This window comes from Coturnix japonica, chromosome 3 (genome assembly GCF_054131305.1).
Source record: "Coturnix japonica strain WE chromosome 3, WE-NBRP24, whole genome shotgun sequence".
In the NCBI taxonomy this organism is placed as follows: domain Eukaryota; kingdom Metazoa; phylum Chordata; class Aves; order Galliformes; family Phasianidae; genus Coturnix; species Coturnix japonica.
In genome coordinates, this window is record NC_140665.1 from 46,639,856 (window position 1) to 46,660,857 (window position 21,002).

The 21,002-nt window shown below is 38.6% G+C and overlaps 1 protein-coding gene across 6 annotated transcripts in view; it reads left to right on the forward strand.

The window, feature by feature from the left end:
• PLEKHG1 (pleckstrin homology and RhoGEF domain containing G1) overlaps positions 1-21,002 on the forward strand; it is a 124,223-nt gene that overhangs the window by 92,385 nt on the left and 10,836 nt on the right. For all 6 annotated transcript variants that reach the window (XM_015858099.3, XM_085541492.1, XM_015858100.3 and 3 more), the window contains 9 exons: positions 727-827; positions 6,055-6,124; positions 13,563-13,609; positions 14,056-14,206; positions 15,160-15,291; positions 17,380-17,562; positions 17,649-17,744; positions 17,868-17,954; positions 19,860-19,893. In XM_015858099.3, the coding sequence (XP_015713585.2) occupies positions 727-827; positions 6,055-6,124; positions 13,563-13,609; positions 14,056-14,206; positions 15,160-15,291; positions 17,380-17,562; positions 17,649-17,744; positions 17,868-17,954; positions 19,860-19,893 (901 nt within the window). The remainder of the gene's footprint in view (positions 1-726; positions 828-6,054; positions 6,125-13,562; positions 13,610-14,055; positions 14,207-15,159; positions 15,292-17,379; positions 17,563-17,648; positions 17,745-17,867; positions 17,955-19,859; positions 19,894-21,002) is intronic.

Below are 21,002 nucleotides of genomic sequence, written 5' to 3' on the forward strand. Positions count from 1 at the left end.
AGCTGATGTCTTATCAAAATGATGGAAAATATGGGGAGGTTGTTCTACTAGAACAGTGTTGATCTGATCTTTTTCTAGCTCTCTTGTACTTAGTTAAAATCACTGCACAAGACACTTACAAAGGTAAAAGCATACATTTACTAACTGTATACACCAATGTAATTTGCAGTGTATCTATATGTGTGGTTACATATGTGTGGTAAATTGCATGGATGCATATACATTGAGATCCTCTGTTCTGTACAAAATATGCATTGCTTTTTCAACTATAGTTAAAAATTCTGTGGTTGCTTTTCTGAGAACGTGTTTCATCCATGCTTACTGCTCTTGATTATATAGGTTTTCTGTTACTAATATTCAATTCTTCATTCCCTATTTATACTTCTTTTTTTTCCTTTGAGCCAGTTATATGATCAATTCAGCCATCATTTTAATGACATCTGAATGCATTTATTTATCAGTAGCAAGAGAAATGTTGGCTGTCCAATCTAAGGACTATAACTTAGCATTCAGTCTTTTGTTATATTCTTGGTTTCAGTGAACAAGTGAGTACTGTTACCTTTCATAATAGAATGACTGTTCACAGAGAGGCTACTAAAAGGTTTACTGTAATAATAATGTGAAACTGATATGAAGGAACTCATCTTGTACAGTAAATGTTCGCTCTGTTTACTGATTTAGAAAAGGAGGAAATGTCTAAACGGGTCCTTCTCATTCCTCTTGTAGGATTACCTTGATTGTATCACTGACCAATCCAAACTGCCCCTGGGGACTGAAGAGCGATCAGCCCTGTTTGGAAACATACGAGATATCTACCATTTCAACAGGTAAATTGATGTTTAACTAAATGAAAGTGGGTCAATAGCATGCATTAGTGGGGAGGGAGCAAACCAAGCAAATTTTCTTTTAGCATTTTAATGCAGCCAATATATAAATAAATTGAGAAATGGTATTTCTCTGATTCTCAGGTGGGTTCATTTACTGATACCAGATTTTGTAGCATTTGATTAAACGAATCAAGTTTGTTTTTCATCTACTGTTTCTGTTTTCATGCTGGCCATTTCTATAAATATAAATCTAACCTCCCTGTCTCAGAAAAGCATAATGCAAGACTACCATGAATTACATTCCTCTTTTACCAAAGAGAAGTGTTCCTTCTATATCAGATCCTTTTGTATATTGCCATCACAGAATCACACAGAATCACAGAATTACCCGGGTTGGAAGGGACCTCAAGGATCATGTAGTTCCAACCCCCCTGCCTAGCAGGGCCACCAAACATACACATTTACTAGATCAGGTTGCCCAGGGCCCCGTCCAACCTGGTCTTGAACACCTCCAAGGATGGGGCATCCACAACCTCACTGGGCAGCCTGTTCCAGGACCTAACCACCCTTCTAGTAAAGAACTTTCCCCTAACATCCAACCTAAATCTTCCCTCCTTCAACTTAAAACCATTTCCCCTAGTCCTGCTATTATCAGCCCTTTTGAAGAGTTTACTCCCCTCCTGGGAGTAAGTTCCCTTCAGGTATTGAAAGGCTGCAATGAGGTCACCTCGCAACCTTCTCTTCTCCAGGCTGAACAAACCCAACTCCCTCAGCCTGTCCTCATAGGGGAGGTGCTCCAGCCCCCTGATCTTCTTTGTGGCCCTCCTCTGGACCCTTTCCAAAATCTCCATATCTTTTTTGTACTGAGGGCACCTGACTTGATTGCCATGCACCTGACTTTTGTAACACTTCAAATTGTAGGAACTGGGCTGTTTAGTTTGAGGAAATGGAGGCTGAGGGGAGACCTTATTGCTCTCTTCCAATATCTAAAAGGTGCTTACAGCAAGAGCGGGGTTGGTCTCTTCTCACTGGTGACAGGTGACAGAACAAGGGGAAAAGGCCTCAAGTTCCTCCAGTGTAAGTTTAAGTTGGATATCATGAAATACTTCTTTACAGAAAGGGTTGTTTAGCACTGGAATAGGCTCCCCAGAGAGGTGGTTGAGTCACCATCCCTGAATATGTTTAAAAAACATTTGGATGTGGTGCTCAGGGACTTGATTTAGCGAAGGGTTGTTAGTTAGTGTAATATTGTTAGGCTGCAGTTGGACTCAATGTTCTTTATGGTCTTTTCCAACTTGAGCAATTCTGTGATTCTATGAAACTGATAGACACTTCATTAAATGAATTATCAAAAATGTGTTCAAGTACCTTTCCATTTATTGAATTTTTTTTCTCGGGATCTTATCAGCCTTCTCAAAAACTCTGCAAATAGAATTTTAGCCTATATTGGGAACTTGAAGTAAAATTTCTCCTGTGTCTGTATGACTTCTTTATGGAAAGCCGTTTCTTAAAGTAGAATTACTGATAATATTCCAGCAGTCCTGCTGCATCTCGTAGGAAGAGCAGCCTCCCTTTTATTAATTGATTTGGAAAGGAGAAATGCCCTCTAAGCCAGCGTTTGCTGCCTTCCTTCTCTGGTCTCTCCTGTTGAGATTCTTTCCAGTGTCAGTTTAGGATAAATTCTTGACCCAGTATCATGATTTCATTCTGAAATGGGAGCTCTGTGGATAAATGTATGAAAGGTTTGTACTTCTATTAACACCCAGCTGATCATAAGATAGGCCAAACTAAAACCTTCATTGATGGTACAAACTGTGTAATTAGTGACTACTGAAGCATGCATGTACCGTGCAGAGCTGTTCTCTACAAGTGCCATATCCAGTAGTCTCCATGTTCTGAAGTCTGTGCTGGCAGCTGTTGACTTTCTGTTAGGAAGTCTTCAGAAAACCTGCACCTTTAAAGGAAAAGGGTTTTGCTTTCTTTAGTTGAAAGAAAACAGTTTTGGCCACTGAATTTTTGTGTCCATCAAATTATATTAAGGGTACATTTCTTTTTATTTTTTTCTTTTTGTGGAAGTCTGAACTTTTCAGATTTGTTATATAAAAATCTAGTATACTGAATTATTCAAACAATGCAACCATGAAGACCAGAATGTAATTGCTTTGTCCCTCTTAGTTTTTAATGCTGTGCTCTGCTTGGCATAGGGAGAATAAAGCTTTTTGCTGCTACTTTAGCATTTATGGTTATACTGCACCATGTTTGATCATCAGCTGTTCTTTGTCATGGGTACAGGACAAATAATGCTGTTCCCTTCCCACATCTTTTCATTCCTCCCATTTTATCAGAGTGTCTTGTTTTATAATAGTGTGGTGATAATATTTACTGAATAAGATGGAAAAAAAGAAGTCTCACTTGACTGAATTGAAAGGGAAGTGAAGTGTTTTGTCTTGAAAACAATTCATATTTCAAAAGGACAGAACATCATAAATGGCGTTGTAATGAGACTTTTACTCATTTGACTTGAAACAAGAATGAATTTAAAGAATGAAAAATTGTTAGTCTTCCTATGGTTACCTCTCTCATCCCAAATGTATTAGCATTAGCTATTGATGATGACTCAGATGAGTAGAAATTCAGATTTTTCCAGCTCATAACAACCGCTATGGTATAACATATTCTGAAACAGCAGTAGCACTTTTGGCGTGCTTCAGATTGAGTTTTGTTCATGATTTGTCTGCAAGAGCATCACATTCCTCCACTGACCTCATGTGCTCTTTCTGCCTGGGCTATTGGCATAAGCAAGTCACAGTTGTCAAGAGTTGTGTTGTTACCCGTGAAAAGTGTGAAACATCTCAATATCCAGGTGAAGGAAATATCTGTTTTCTCACTACCATTTTTACTATCAGGTACTTAGATGTAGAATGATAAACTTGCTCTTTCACACTTCAACATGGCATTATAAGAATTTATTTAAGATTTTCAGGATTCCTGGATATGACAGATTTGTTGATTTTAAGCAGTGGCTGGTTGCTCGTACCAATCCCATTCTTACCACCCAGATGAGACAATGCAGTACAGCTAACAAAATCATCCATAGTGCATCTCTTATATTATAGGCTTGCACTGACCACACAAGACACAGGCATATTTTCCTCATAAACTTGGACTCTCTGCATGAATATTTGAAATCTTCAAGTGCAACATTAACCATATCCTAAAGGAAAAATTATATGTATATAAGGAGGCAAGTGGGAATAAAATGGCAACCAAGATGCTACATATCCTAAAGCATCAGGAGAATGTCTGCCTGCTGGGCAACAAGAATCCTCTGAGCATGTTCTATATATTCGATGTCATTTCCAAAATTCATCTGTGGAGAACAGTCATTATAATTAATGGTTATACTCAGCATTGCTACAAGTACTTTTTTTCCCTAATTTAATGAGCTTCATGAGTATGGGCTATCAAGCAAGGGTCATTTTTATTCTCACTTTGATGAAGAGAGAAATTGAGGTTTGGAGGTTAAATTGTTGTTATACAAAGTGGCTTAGTGACCCCTGAACCTAAGTTTTTTGTCTGTCTTTGTTCATTGTGACTGACTGCTGATTTCTCCCCTTCCTTCCTCCAGTAATTACAGAAGCGAAGAACAAATCAGGAAACTTTTCTGTTTTACTCCTTTTCTTACTTACACAGGGAATTATTTCTTCTTTGAGGTGGAAAGGGTAGTTCCCTAGATACAGATGTAGCAATATTAAGGCAAAGTGCATTCAGGGAACCAGCTGTGAATTGGAATGATACTAGAAAAGTAGCATTAAATGAAAAATCATCTTATGAGAAGGAAAAATGGTTCATCAAAGAACCCTTTGGTAAAAAATTACTTTTCTTTCTCAGTTTTCTGAGAACATCTTTCATTAAGACTAAAGAATATTAAGATCAAGGAGTGACCTTTGAGGTTTTCTTCTTCTGCTTGAACAATTTATTTCACTGAATAGTTTTTCAAGACCCAGATTTCATATGATAGTGAACATGCTTCCTTGAGTTGCTCCTGTTATAAAAAATTCATTTCCTGTTTGGCATGTCAAAAATATAATTTTTTTTTCAGTAAGGTTTTATTTTTCTGCAAGTAGAATTTATATGTTCCCTTTCAAAAAACATTTTCCTGGCTCACCATCTTTCTTCAGTGAAGAGACCCACTAAATGTAGAAAAGACTTCCTGAGTGAACTTATTACCATTCTTCTTGTATGTGTAATGCATCTCTGTTTCTCATTGGTGTCTTTCAGACTAGCTCCTCATCCACCTCAGTTAAGTCAAACTCCAGGAACAAAGAAAATCTTTATAGGACAGGGCACGATTTAAATTTTGACTTGAATGTGTTAGTTGGAGTACAGGATAAACAACTCTCAGTCTACATTGCTGTGCATATCGTGTAAGAGCTGTTAGTCTGAAGGACAGCACTCAGCTTTACATGATCAGCAACCCATGGACATTTTAATAACTTGAATGTTTGTGTATATGGGAATACCATTTCCTTAGGGTGCTTCAGATAGAAAACTCCAATGGCGCATGTGTAGGGGGAAGACTTCATAAAGCTTTGTGTTTTATTGATGAGAGGGTATTCCAGTGCTGCAATTAATAAGAAGCCAGCATCTGCTAGAATAAATAAATACAAAAAGTAAATTAATGTGGCTTCAACATATTGATAAAAAAATGTGCAGTTTTGTATCTTGATAATGTGTTGTGGTATCAGAGTTGGAATTTCTGTGCATGTGCAGATAACAGCTTGACTGTGTGTAAGAGAAAATGTTTTGAGTAGCACACATGGAGATACTGTGCAACTGGTGTGGTCTGAATCTGAGTGCCTGATCTGTATGGAAGAGGAACAGTGGCAATAACACCGAACAGAGCTAAGATACCATGTTTTATGTGATAGGAAATAGAACAGTATGTTTGACTCAGTCCAATTTTGATCCTGGTTTGAAAGATGGTGCTTTTTTGTAGTCTGAAAAAAAGCAAGGAAGAGCACTGCAGGTCTATTCATAGGAGAATAGGAGGCTTACATTGGGAAATCAGAGGGTTTCTAGTTCCTTTTTTAGGACTCCCTGCATTGTGAGTGCTTTGGGTATCGTTTCCTTGAATGATGGAACTGTGTCTCTGTCTCAGGTACATATGAATGTCTATTCTGAGGCGTGCAATAATTGTCTCTCTTTTTCCTATTCTTTGTTTTAGTGAACTTCTGCAAGATTTGGAAAACTGTGAAAATGATCCTGTGGCTATAGCAGACTGTTTTGTATCCAAAGTAAGTGGCTACTGCAAATATCGGTAGCACAGTACTTGTTGCAGAGTATCAAAGAGTAAGATTAATATGTTAATTTTCAAGACCTATAATTTTCTTCAACCATGAAATAGATGTTACTTTATTTGAGAAGTGTATCCAAACTGATGGTGTTATTGATCTAAGATTAAGTTTTAGGTCCTTTTTTAGTGGAGCATTACAGGGATTCATTTTTTCCACGTTGTTATTAACATAGTTGATCAATTAGTACTACTGCTATGCTTTGCTTAAAAATGACAATAGAATACAGCTTAGCTGCCCTTTTAGAAAAGGCAATAAATTATTGCCATATTATTTTCTGAAATGATTTTTTTTTCTTTTCCTAACTTAGTTTTCCTTTAAAAAGAATGGCTGAAATAATTTAGTTTTTTTTTTTTTTGTTTGTTTGTTTGTTTTAAAAAAAAGACTGACTGAAGTTCTAATGTAAAGACTCAAACCTCAGTCTCTCTGAAATTCTTTGGATTTTCTGACCATATTTATTCAACTGTATAATTCAGAAGTAAAAAAATATTAAGAGAAAGCTGTCAGATGTAAGAGAAGTATGAAGAACCAAAGTGTCTTTCATTAAAGAAAACCCAGAGAGATAGTCAGTGGTAAGGAAAATGTTTGTAATGTGTAGTACAACAGATTAACCTATTTGGGCTACTGATGACTCAAGTTCAATGCAGACATCATGAGAGAACCTCCATTTGCCCAAATGTAGAGCCCAAATATGTCAAATAACAGTACTGCTCCATGACTTTTCTGGGTTAAAAGGAGCAGAGAAGGGAAATCCAGTTTATTAAAAATAGATAATAAAAAATAAATAAAGTAAAATCTGTGTCATATTTTAGACTTCTGTAGTTCAGTATTGCCAGCACCAGCCATTCATAAAAACAGTCCTAACGTATGTATTTAGGACTAGCTGGACCACTCTGTTTTGTTCGGTGCTATTGTTGCACAATGGATTTTATTGGAAAAGGAAATGATGATGTCAGATTAGGACTGCCATTTCATTGAATTACTTACTTGAAATGAGTTGGAGCAAGTTGCTATTTATCTGTCAGCTGATCTTTTGTAAGCACTGGGAGATCTCACTGCATTTTTGCCACATTGCACTGCGACTTCTGGCACATTGTTGTCATTCCAAGCATCCTATATTGAATTTAAGAAGAGTGGTAAGAACAAATACAAAATTTTGTGTGTGGAATGGAACAAACCTACCTGTAGGTTGGGTCTGAATGGCTAGTGAACAGCTCAGCAGGATCTGGATTTGTGGTAGACAAGAGAGCGTGTCAGCAATGTGCCCTTGCAGTGAAAGCCAACACTATCTCCCATGTATGTTAACGTATAATCTGTATTAGCAAAAGTCCAGTTGGCAGATTTAGATAATCGTTTCTTCCCCTCTATACAGTACTTGTAAGACTGCATACTATTGTGAATTTTGGTCTTCTGGTACAAGAAACATAGTAGAGTGATCCAGCAGGTCTGGAGGCTGGAAAATGTGATATTTACAGATGTCACAGTTTGGAGTTCATAGATCTTTCTGCCATAGTACATGAACGTATCTGGGACTACTACTGGCTGAGACATTCAGTAGAGGTGATAAAAGTGATAACAGCAAATCCAAGAAAAAGTTACTTCCTCTGTCATACTAGCCAACTGAAAGAAGATCTCTGATGGACTTTCTGGCCATTAGTTCCAAAATACATCTGTGTATCATCAATTGCTTGTGCTTTTTGTTCCCTCATCAGATGTTTTTAGAATTTGTATTACTGGCAAGCAACTGCCTGATGGCTCAGAAATTGCTGGAGATTGCAGTCCTAATGAGCGTTTCTTAACTTCATCCAGATGAGTGCAAATGCTTAAAAGAAAAATAAAACAATACCACAGTACTCCATAGTTCTGTTTTTGGCTGTGAAAATGTCATTACAGTATCTGGTGACTGTCTTAACAGACTCCAGTTGTCCATTCTTGGTTGCTTGTATCTTCTCAGCATTGAGTACTGGAAATAAAATAGCCTTTTTTGGCAGCACAATCCCTAAAGCCTTACGGGATTTCAGCCATTTATTGTTTGATTACTTTGAGTGTGCTAGATCTTCACTGTGACTTGTGCACAGGGATAATATTATACTGAAGTCATAGCTCACAGCTTTAGCTAATGGATGTAGCTCCAGTGGAGCTTCTTAAATGTTTTTAGTGGAACTGTGCTTTGGTTATGCTAACTCTGGTTCTAGTGCCATTTTTTTTTTGGGTGGGGGGGGGAATGGCTTAGTTTTTAGGAATTTTGAATGTATAATCAAGCTTTCACTGTAGGTACCATGTTTGCTCTTTGCATTTCATAAAACTCAGTAACTGAATAAAGTAATTGCCATTTTTTCAGGGTTCGTGTGAAGTGACACAAAATTGATTTTCATGAATAATAGAATAGTTATGATTAAAGTAACTGGAACTTTTTGGAACTAAAATGCCATTATGGTAAATATCTAGTGGACTTCTTTTTGTAGCATCTAGTTTGGGACTAGTTTTGATGGGCTATTTCTTTGAATTTGAGTATGTTACTTGGCTTTGCTTAATAAAATTTGTTGCATAGCTTTTCATTCTTCCCTTGTGCAGTCAGATACCATTGTGTTTCCTGTGTAAGGCACACATGTTTAAATAGTAAGCAGCCTTGCATCTTTTACTTTTGAAGGAAATACAGTAAGGATTATCAATTCACATTAGCATGCTTTGACAAAGACCCATGATTGTGGATTTGAGTCTTTATCGTTCATTGTGTTCACTGCCCAAAATAAATAGCTTCTAAAATGGTAGCATTTATTTGTTAACAGACCTCAGCAAGATGTCCTCAGGGTAAACAAGCCACTAACTTAAAACTGGCTAACAGTTAAAATAGCCATACAAAGATGTAACACAGTATAAATATTTTGTAACAACTTACAGTATTATACTAATTCCCTCTGTTTCTGATATTTTTAAATCGTTTATCACCCCTGGACACAATATAGACACAAATGCGGAAAACCACACTTAATTTGCAATTTGATTGTGTATTACTGCTTTTAACTATCTGAGATACAAAAGAGATGAATGGGTATTTATTTAATCAACATGGAAGGGCTGCTGCACTGAAATAACCTGCCACTGAGAGTTGCAATGCACTACTGTAGTTTCTACCAGCCCTTAGACCTTCCTCGTCATTTAGAAGTACTTCATTAACTCTGGTACATTAAACGTCTTGAAGATGTTTTGCTGATGACTGTAATCGGAGGCTGACAAAAGGTTTCAGAGCAAGCTTCTCTACAACGTAATTATTCATATATAAGTTTGTTTATGTGTTTTCTTGCCAATTTGGTCTTTCATTTTTGTAGTAATGATGCCGTTGTTAATTAAAAGATTGACTTCAGTATTCCACAAATTTGCATTTTAGTGAGTAGCTGTAGAGGAAAACTTAATGCTGGCGCATGACTCTTCTCACTCAGCACCTCAGAAATTTAGAACATATGTTCTCTGAAAGACAAACCAACAGCTTAACCAAGGGGAAAGGGAAAATTACTCTAATCTAACATCTCATTAATGAAGAGGAGATCCAGGCAATTGGCTTCAGCTTACGCTCTCACTCAGCTCATTTTTTCAGTCTCAAATTTCTTTTAAAGTGCCTTTTATGGCTACAAAAAAGCAAAGTGCACCAAGAGTTGAGAGGAGATCACGGATGTAGCCCTGTGTTTGGCTCCTCACTCCACACGCAGGAGTCACACTGTGAATTGATTGAGCAACAGGGGACAGCTAAGTATAGCTGGGACCCTGTTGTGCTTGGCTTTGCTCTTCAGGGTGACTTGTAGTCAGTGCAAATAACTTTTGGCTTTGGTCTCAGTGTTTTTATCCTCTGCCCTAAAAGCTTTGGGCCTCCAAACTAGAAATGGTCTCTGGAGCAAGTCCAGCCTCCCAGCAGAGATCACTTTTAATCTGATTTGAAGACAGCTAAGGTGAATGTAATGTCTTTTAGACTGGGTAAGCATAAAACTGGTCAAAGAAATGTTGATGAGTGTAGCTAATGGCTACACTTAAAGTGCAAAAGGGTTGATAGAAATATATTAAATCCATATCAATTCCAGTTCTTCTGTTGTTTCTGAATGCAGTATACTGCACTGGCTTTAGCCTGCATAGCTTTTGCCCTGATATGCCCCAGTAATTCAGGGCTCTCTCTGGGAAGTCTGCTGTAAAGTATGTAGTATCAGCCATACATGCAAACTAGAGGACTCTTCTTGAGATGCAGAGGTGCAGGGTAACCAGGTAGTCCATGGGAGAATGGCCATCCTGACTAGTGTGGGTTCCTTCTTTGGGCTGAGGAAGAACAGTTATGTGGTTCTTGGAGGGTGAATTTTATAGTTTAGTTTAGACAGTTTAGATCAGTGTGTTTGATTTATTATCAAGTCTCAGCTGTATTCTTTGATTGAGGTGGAGAAGCAACAAATTATCTTCTAAATTATGTGTCTGAGGGATCAGGCCCAGCCAGTGCAGATTCAGGAAAGTTAGATCCTGCTTGGCCATCCCGATCTCCTTCTATGATTGAGCGACCTGCTTGGTGGATGAGGAATGTGCTGTTGACATAGTCAACCTAGACTTCAGCAAAGTCTTTGACACTGTCTCCTACAGTATTCTCCTGCAGAAGCTTGGCAGCCCATGGCCTGGGCTGCCACAACCTCCTTTCTGGTCATTATAGAGAGCTGAGTGTGTAAGTATATATAAATTTTCACAAAATGTTCTGTACTTTGCTTGTGAAGTCATTCTGTAAAGTACATCATTCAATGATTGTAGCCATGGGAATTTATCACAGTTTATAACAGCAAACCCCTAAATGAAAATTTTCTATTAGTATATGGTATGGAAAGCTGGACACGAGCCAGCAGTGTGTACTTGCAGCCCAGAAAGCCAGCAGTATCCTGGGCTGCATTAAAAGAGAGATGAACATCAGGGAATGGGAAGAAATTGTCCCCCCTCTGCTCTGTCCTTGTGAGTTCCCATGCGGAGTACTGCATGCAGGCCTGGAGCCTTCAAGACAGGAAGGATGCAGAGCTGTTGGAGCAGGTCCATAAGAGGGCCACAGAGATGATCGGAGGGCTGGAGAGTGAAGAAAGGCTGAGGGAGTTGGACTTGTTTGGCTTGGAGAAGAGAAGGCTCTGAGTAGACCTCATAGCCACATTCCAGTTCTTGAGGAAAGCATATAAGCAGGATCTAAGAATGAAACCACATGGAGGAGTGGCTTTAAACTAAAAGAGGGGAGATTTAGGTTGGATGTTAGAAGGTAATTCTTTACTCAGAGTGTGGTGAGCATACACAATAGGTTGGCCAGACTACTTGTGGGTGTCCCATCTCTGGAGGTGTTCAGGGTCAGGTTGGATGGAACCTTGGGCAGTCTGATTTCATGGGAGTCAGTCCTGTCCATGGCAGAGGGTTGGAACTGGATGATCTTTAAAGTCCTTCCAGCCCAAGCCATTCTATAAGCCCATGAATCTATATGCACATGTATAATAAACTACCTTTCTCCATCATGCTGAATTTCATCACAGTGCTTTCTCCTAGGTATCCTAACATGTTATGAGTACTAGCTAGTTTGTTGATTGTTGTGTCATGTATGCAGTGCTCTGAGTTTCATTAATGCTTGGTTTTGCACTGGGACGGTTTGTAGCTGTCACCACAAGTTCTGGGCTTGAACACTAATAAGTTGTGACAGAAACTCATTGTCTTTGCATGTGAACACAGGGCATATGTAAACTGCCACAAAAACCAGCTGCGACAGCAGAATTAGTTCAGGCATGAAAGACCAAGCTAAATTGTTTGGCTGCATTGTATTAAGACCAAATTTAGTTGATTGATGTCTAAAAGAAGAGCAGCTTAAAGAAATAGAAATTTGCAGCATGCTAGGGAGTAGATGGGGGTTGTAGTCCCCAAGGAAAACATTTGTTAGAAGTTTGCTTGACTAATTTTTTCAAAACAGTTCATATTGAAATTCAGTAAGGAACATTGAAAGTAATTACACTGAGGTTTCGTAACAGTGCTTCATCCACGGTCATTGTGAATCACTGTTCTACTGGAAGAATGGAAGGCGCAGTCTGATGTATGAGGGAGAGGGGGAAGGGAAGCACTTCACCTGCCTCTTTCTGATGAATAGCCAAAAAATAAAAAAATCCACCCAGTAATGGGAAATAATAGCCTCAGCCTGCATCAGCCCTCTCTCCTGATGCTCTGCACTGGGCTCTGGATATTTAGCTTCACCATTCAGAGCTACCACTGCTGGGAGGGTGCCCAGGGGGCACAGCTACTGTGGGGCAGTGGGTCACAGTCTGTCTTTATGTGGATGCTTTATGTGGAAGGCAGGGTCTTGTTTACCACCAGAGGACACTTTTTTGTTGCTTTAGGGCTCAGAAAAGAAATCACCGATTTCAGGATTACCTTGCAGTTCTGCAGTGCTTTCTTACTCTTTATGACTCCAACATGCTGCAGAAATTGTGTGCTATTTCAGATAGAAACTGATAGGCAGACGTAAACTTAAAGCTTATGGTAATATTCCTGGAGACTTGTTCCGCATAGGATTAAATGATGATAATTGAGAAAGAATTTTATGCTGAGGAAGAAAGAAAGGAAACTTAGACTCTTCACCCGAGAAGCTTGTCAGCATTAAGTGGAGTATTTCTCAGTGACAGGCAGATGCACAAACCCACCTAAATCTAGTTACAACTTGTTTTAGTAATGACTTCCTGCTTTCATAGAGTCATAATTTACGTGAATATATATATATATATTAAAAAACTAGAACTTTTGTGGCATCTCATTTTCATGCTTAGACTGTGCTCACACCTGAAAGTATTTATAATAGTTTGAAAATCACACTGAACATATCCCACAAAACTAAATTTTATAGGCGTGTGCTTCAGCACACACAAAACTCGGTACGTTCAGTTCAGTTGCCTGAAGGGAATGTGTGTGTCGTTATTCTCTAAAAGATGTAGAGGTTGTCACTGATAAATAGTCAGGATTTCAGGTGACATCGTAATGGACCATGGAGGCTGTGTTACAAAGCCACTTACCTTAGGAGGCTCTGATACAAAGCCACTTACTTTTTCTCTGTTTAGGTTTTCTTGTTCACTTGGTTGCTTTGGATGTTTTTTTGTTTTGTTTTGTTTTGTTTTGTTTCTTTCTCTCCTTTTTTCTCCAACTTTTAAGGAAAATCCTCCAAAAAGAAAAAATGAAATTCAATAACAAGGTCTATGTTAACTTTAAGATTATTACAGTGAAAGTGGGGAACTCACTGATCAGAAACTGAAGAATGTGTTGCCGTGTTGTCATTGTCTGTGCCTTGCTTGTGTGCTAGCTGCTCATATGGCAAAATCTGAATATATGTAAACCTTTCCTCCCCATGCAGAGTGAAGATTTCCATATATATACACAGTACTGCACCAACTACCCAAGGTAGGAGTTCTGCATTCCCTGTCTTCATTTGTCCCTTGGCCAATTTATGTAATGTGGGTTGTAGTGTATTAAATATATATCTCTCTAAATGTCGTGCCCCCACTCTGTCCTCCTGCAAATTGGAGGGAAGAACATGGATGTTAGTTTTTAAAACATGAAGAAAACAAAAAAATGGAAGATGCTCACCTAACATTATACTTCGATGGACCTTGTCATTCATTGCTATTGCTCCTTAAAAAATGATGGTCTTCTACAGTGCACCAAATATTTAATTCCCAGTGTTAGAAGAGTGCCTGAATGTCAGAAGGAAAACGCAACTAAGATAACTTAAAATAAGAAATGCTGGTTGGATTAGGAACCTGCAGTCCCTTTTTGTGAGGAAGGAAAGAAATGATTCTGGTTCTCAACTTTACCTAGAGACTTACAGATAGGTATTATGTTTTCAGGTCAGTGGCTGTGTTGACAGAATGCATGAGGAACAAGACATTGGCCAAGTTCTTCAGGGAACGGCAAGAAGCACTGCAGCATTCCTTGCCCCTGGGCTCCTATCTCTTGAAACCTGTCCAGCGAATCCTGAAGTATCACCTGCTCTTGCACGTAAGCTCCCATTTGAAATACATCCCGCTTAGGGCTGCTGCACTGCAGTGTTCCTGCCTCTGATACGAGACTTCATGGCTGGAACAATTCTGGGGTTTTTAGACACTTTATTTTGGGAGTGTTTTTTACATATGGCAGCTCTTTCTGTCTTCATAACATATGCACGTGTTTTAACTTGGAATGTCTGGTAATTGTTTTAGACAATTGAATCAGTCTGTGCATCCAAATATTTACTTTTTTTTTTCTTTTTTTGTTTTTTTTTTTATAAATTTTCTGTAATTCTGAGGTTGTTTGGAAGATTATTCTAATGAATAAGCAATTTTGTACAAAAAATATGTATATATTCCAATGAAAAGAATTTTTTTTCCACATATTGCACTGCTGGGACTGGTTGAAAGAAGGAATAAACACATATAAACATCCCTGATTGGTAATATTTTTGTGGGATGTTTGAGGAAGTGGGAATTCTTTCCATGTTCAGCGAATTGAATTAAGCAAGTTTCGGAAATTCCTGCTTTATTGTTAACGTTTTCCACATATGTTTCCTATTGCAGAGTCATGTTCTAGTGAAGTGTAAAGACACTGATCCTTATTTAAAATGCCCGGTGCTTTTCTTCTCTCCAAGTGTAAAGTAATGCCTAGTGTACTCCCATCAGTATTTTGTAAACATGTAGATACATCCTATGTTTTAAGAAAAGCCATTACGCATTGTCTCTTCCTGTAAGCATGCTGTGTTGTCTTTCTGTGCCTCTGTTTGTATCAGCTGCTGGAATTGTGGTCACTGCTGAGCTATCTTGTGTTAATCAAATTGGTAATTGCATGCAATAGAAGTGGAGGCAGAAAGATTGCAGTCCGGTGATCGCAATGGAAAGACAAAATATTACAGATAAAATATAGTCAGTATTGCATCAAGCTGGGAAAAATCATTTAGAAATTATTTTTTCTTGTTGTAGGAGATAGAAAATCACCTTGACAAAGATACTGAGGGCTATGATATAGTGCTGGATGCCATAGATACAATGCAAAGAGTGGCATGGCACATAAATGACATGAAGAGGAAACATGAACATGCCATCAGGCTTCAGGTGAGTTCTCAAAGATATTTTATTAGCATTTCTGTAAGCTGTTTTTGTCAAGATATATGCTGTCAGCATTTTTTGGTTTATTCTTTTTCTTTTATCTTTGTCAGTCTGAATTTAAAGTCCCTTTGAATATGCCTGTGGCTGTTTGATCTTAGAAACCATGGCCATAGCTGCTGCAGGAAAATCTCAGAAATCTCTTCTCTGCAAGCAGCATCCTGTACAGCACTTATTTTGCAGTAATATGGAACTTGAGATAACTTTTCTTTCTTCCTTACCCTCAATTGTACAGCACTGCTGTACAACCCTAGGGCATGTCTTTGTTCAGAAATCCTGTGGTTTCCGATTTCTCATTTTTGTGCTGATTAATTTTGTTTTGAGACACTTCTTGTGCTTCTTCAAGTACTTCCCTCTTGGGCTTCTGAAGACTTTTTTTTTTGTGCGTGTGAAAAATATAAACCTAGAAACACGATAGCTAAGAAAAGGTTAACTTCACTTCAAGTGACAGATTTTAGAGGAGAAAGCAAAAGCTACACTGAACAATTTTTTGTCAAGCATAAGCTACTTCATAGGCTTCTTACAGATCCATCATTCTGTTTCAGGCAGTTTCAGACATCCTGAAATCGCCATTTTACATTACATTTTTGTCAGCAGTATTTATATTGCTGGAATATATATTTTTTAAAGTTAATAAAAGAGTTTAATAAGTTTGCACCATTCCAGAAATCTGTCTTATGTAATTCTTATATTCCTTCATGTCTTTTAACACAAACCGTGCCTATTGGCCCTCATTTTTTTGTTTACATGCAGAGGGAATAGGGTTACATTTGATAATGCTTTGCCTGCAGCGGTATAACCTTTGCCACACATTGCTGGAAATGTATTCTAATGACTTCTACAAACAGTTTGCTATAAATCTGACTAAAGATAACCAGTATTATTTGGCAATAAAGAGGGCTAAATGCTCTTGGAAAAGTGCATATTATAAATTTATTAAGCGGAGCTGGCAAATGTATGAGCATGTGGAAAACGTTTGTGTTACCCTTTCTAAAAGTAAAATCTGTTTCTGCAGCCACAGGGGGGATAGGTCTTCTGTGAGCTCTCACACTGCCATTGTCTGCAGTTCTGAAAGTACTGTAACAGTGATTCCAGCGCCGAGTCTCCCTGGACACTGGTGAAACTGATTGCTGTGCTATACTCCAACTTATTTACAAGTTCCTTAAGGGACCTTAAAAATGCAATGTTTTGTTATGTTTTGTTGTTTGATTTTGCATGTAGTCCAAAATGTGCTGCTCTGTGCATTTAGATTTTCTTCCTTGCGTATGTCCTAGGCTGCATTTGGGGTCAAATGTACCAGTAAGATTTATAGCTGATGTATGCGGTGTCTTAAAGTCCAGCCCAGAATGAAGAAATCTGTCTGCTTTACTAATGCTGCCCAGGTTAAAGTCCAGTGGGAGTTTTGAAAGATTTCCGTACTTAAGGTTTAGTCTGCTCTTAGTTTGCTGTACTGCACTGAGATTTTCTATCTGTGCCTCTGACAGAAAAAATGAGCATCATAAAGAAACAAGAATAGTCTTAGACGAGTAACAATTTTTTTTTTTAAGATCTTCTTAGATGTATCTCTTTTTTTCTCTTAAATGATAAATAAAGTGAGAAATATCTACGTTACGTCTACAAAAGATTACAAGTGCAGATGATTCTTGCCATCTTTAAATGCTTGGTTGACCAAATCACTTCTGGTCTTTTAGTATTCTGAGAAGCATCTCTACAACACCTCCAGGGGCATCTGCTCTGGTGATCCTATCAGACACAGAGATACAGGCAGCCCTATGAAACTCCAGACTCTTCACTGAGTTCCCACAGACAAAACCAGGATTCAGGAGGGCACGATTTAGTCTGTGCTTAGCATCAGGTGTGCAAGCACCTGGCTGTGATTTGCACCTAACCCAATAACCTCAGTACCAGCATACAGTGACTTTGTGTTGTTGAGTGTTATGTAGGAGAGCAGGAATGGCCTCAGCAGATTGATCTTTGAATCTATTTAAGTAAAAGCTCTGATATGCATGTTGATTGTTCTCCTTTGATCTGTTGCAGGAGATACAGAGTTTGCTCACCAACTGGAAAGGGCCAGATCTCACTAGTTATGGGGAGCTGGTTCTGGAAGGCACGTTTCGCATTCAGCGTGCCAAAAATGAACGCACGTTGTTCCTCTTTGACAAGCTGCTGCTAATCACGAAAAAGAGAGATGAAATGTTTGCATACAAAGCTCACATACTGGTATGTCAGAGAGCAGATGATCATGTGTTGTCTCTCAGTCTCTGGAACTCTTGTATGATGTGCAGTGTCACCTCTCTCTGTTACAGTGTGGGAATCTTATGCTGGTTGAAGTAATACCGAAGGAACCACTCAGCTTCAGTGTCTTCCACTACAAAAATCCCAAGATGCAACATACAGTCCAGGTATGACACAAACCTCCTTGCCTACTGCATAGCCTGATTGAAGCCCGTGTGCTATTCCTGACCCTGCATAGTGCAGGATTGTTCTTTCTTGTGTTGCTGATATTTTTATTTTATTTTGATCAGGCAAAATCACAGCAAGACAAACGGCTTTGGATTCTTCACTTGAAGAGATTAATTCTAGAAAATCATCCTGCTAAAATTCCTGCCAAGGTAAAAATAATAAGTAGATAAATAAAACTCAGCTCCTTGAAAGTGCACATGTAGTACATGTCAGTTTTGTTAGCTGCAAGATGAGTTGCAGACTAGTGCAAGTTTAGACTCCCGGATATTGATATGTTGTTTTCTCATATCTTTGAAAGTCCCTAAAAAATTAATGGAAAGGTTCCACTAGAAGCATCTCCTGTGGTTGGTGCATGAGTAGAGGAATTTAACCAGGTTAGCAGCATTACTGACCACATCAGGATTTGCCCACTAGGACATGAGTAACAGCAGTGCAGTGTCAGAGAGCTCTACTGGAAGAGCATACCTTGGCTTGAAACTGCCTGCCTGCATGACACTCAGGTGTGCTAATTGTAGCATGTGTAGACATTGTCAAGCTAGTTTTAATCTGTCCTGGTTAGATAGCATAGCAGTGAAGGCATTTGTAGCATGTGCATCACTTTGCAAATGCACACACCCATCCTGAGCCCTGAATCTTTAGCTGGAACACCTAGGCCCATTTTTGTGAGCCAGGAGGTATTATGACAGAGAAAACAAGGCACAGTTCTGCATTTTCTCATAGTTGTCAGATACCAACAGATACAGTCTTCATAGCTGTTATGCCTGCAAGTAGGGAAATCTGGTCCTTTTATTTATCAAATCCTGTCTTAGGCATTTGGGTGATGTTTCCCAGTGTAACTTACTGCATCTTCACACAATCAGAGTTAACTCCATTCATGACTCATGTCAATGACTCTATGGAAGCAAGATTTTATTTCTGACATTTTTTTTTTCACAATTTTTTTTTCTTTTCTATTACTATTTTCACTGATTTTTATGCTGTAATGTCTAAAGAAGTGTTACCTGTGACTGGCATACATGGAGGTGTATTAAGTAACATTTTCAACAATTAAATAAAAGGATTAATTAATGAGGAACAAGTCATAGTTGCTTCTAGAAATTCTTCTTATACATGTGTTTGACCGATGTCACTGAAGATATAATGATTATGCTGGAATTCATGCTTACAGTGTGAATCTTTGTTGCTATCTATTTGATTGTAAAGGGAATTGCTTCAGCATGACTTCATATATTTTTTATAACTTATGTGGATTTTTTTCTCTGTGGATTTTTTTTTTTAATCAATGGAAATTACATCATAATGCAATTGTCAGCTCCGGGAAATGGTTTATTTTGGGGAAGAAAAAGCCTGACTAAATAAATCTCCGAGATCTGCACACATGTTTTGGCAAATTCATACTTGCTATTCATGAGACTCTTCTCTGCCTGGCCTTTGAGGGATTTAATAGTAATTCACACCTGACACCTGGTGGAAAGTCGCTGAACTACACCCAGAGAGGATCAAACAGGCTATCTCAGTTATTATATTTCAGTTACATTTTCTTCCTGGCTGATGCACTTGATAAAAAATCCTGCTTATTTTCCTTAAAGAAAAAAAGTAGTTTTTGGTGGCTAAAATCCACTTGTATGCATCACCACCTCCTCCGGTAACTCTCCATCTCAATGGGTACCATAGGTACGCAGTCCTCCCTTTCTACTGCCAGAGTGGAGGCAGAGTTGCCATGTGCAGCGAACAACAGGTTGGTTTTTTTTTTGTGGTGCTCTGAAGATAAACTCCACTAATCTTCTGCCATCAAAACTCTTCTCAATGTATGACATGTGTGAAGCATAGAGAACAGGAGAAAATGGCATTGCCAGCGTTATATATTAGTTCAAAAATTAAACTTATCGTCTGCAAAAAAAACAAAAACAAAAACCAAAAAACAAACAAAAAAAAAAACTCAAAAAAAACCTCAAAAAAAAAAACCCAACAAATTTATAACATGTAACAGAATTAATCCTTCAATCTGTAGTTTATCTTTTTCAATTTTCCTTTTTTGTGTTCTTCTCTTTCAGGCCAAACAGGTGATTCTAGAAATGGATGCCATACGTAAGTTGGTTGTTTTTTGCTTTCATTTTAAAAAGTGAACAAAACTGTCTTCAAAACCTTGGCTTTGAATGTTGTTTCTGTCTGAAATGGGAGAAGGTCATGTTTATGTTCCTTGAATGATGACACTGATGGGAAAAAAGTAAAAAATGCTTGTAGATCCTGTGGGACTCTCTGGGCATTGCATTGATGGATCTTCATCCAACAAGTTATGTCTCATGATTAAAAAGGAAGAGGCAGATTAGACCTTCTGTAAATACTGGTTATTCTGTTTTTCTTATTCCATGCTGACTAAATGCCTGCCCTTGCCTGCTTCTGCGGCATAAACTCTTTCTGACTACTGAAGGGATAGGACTAAAAAGTAGAGACCTATGTACATACTGCTGATATGACTTTCTTATGCTGGCAGACCTGCTGCTGGATGACTTTGAGGGCAGCCACAGTGTGCACAGACTTAACTGAGAGCCCAGAAGGGGCTCTCAGCATGGGCTGCCTGTGCTGGCTACGCTGTCATCCAAGTGGTACATTGGTCAGGCTTGTGGCTGTGATGGAAACCAACTGCATCCATAATGCAATCACAAGAAAGCTTCATGCATTCTTGAGCTTTCCACAGGTTTAACTGAAGAGTTTATCTGTGCCCTGAAGAGTTTATTTGTGCTCATCACAAGAGTCAGGGTTCAGGACTGTACACGATGCTGCTGCTGTGTGTTCTGAATCCAGCTTCCTCTGCACTGGCATTTCTGTTGCATCTCTTTGCTGCCTTTTGTGCCTTTGCATTAGCTCTTTCTGTTGCAACCATTCCTGGCAGCAAAGGGAAATGAGAACAATAATCTTACCCTGGAAGTGCTTGAATCATGGAGTAAAGCAGCCTTGTTATTTATTTACATAATGGTTGTGAAGAATGGGTCAAGAAGGCTCAGGCTGAGATACTAGCAAACAATTGAACATAAACATTGTGCTATTAATGTTATGGGTTAGCAATCAGGAGCAAGGTGCAACTACATGGGTAAAATGTTTCTATGGCCAAGTCACCCTATAGCTGCGTACTGCTCTTGTTTTGCTTCAGGCTCCTACGTGCCACGATGTGAATCACACAGGAAAGATAGCACTGC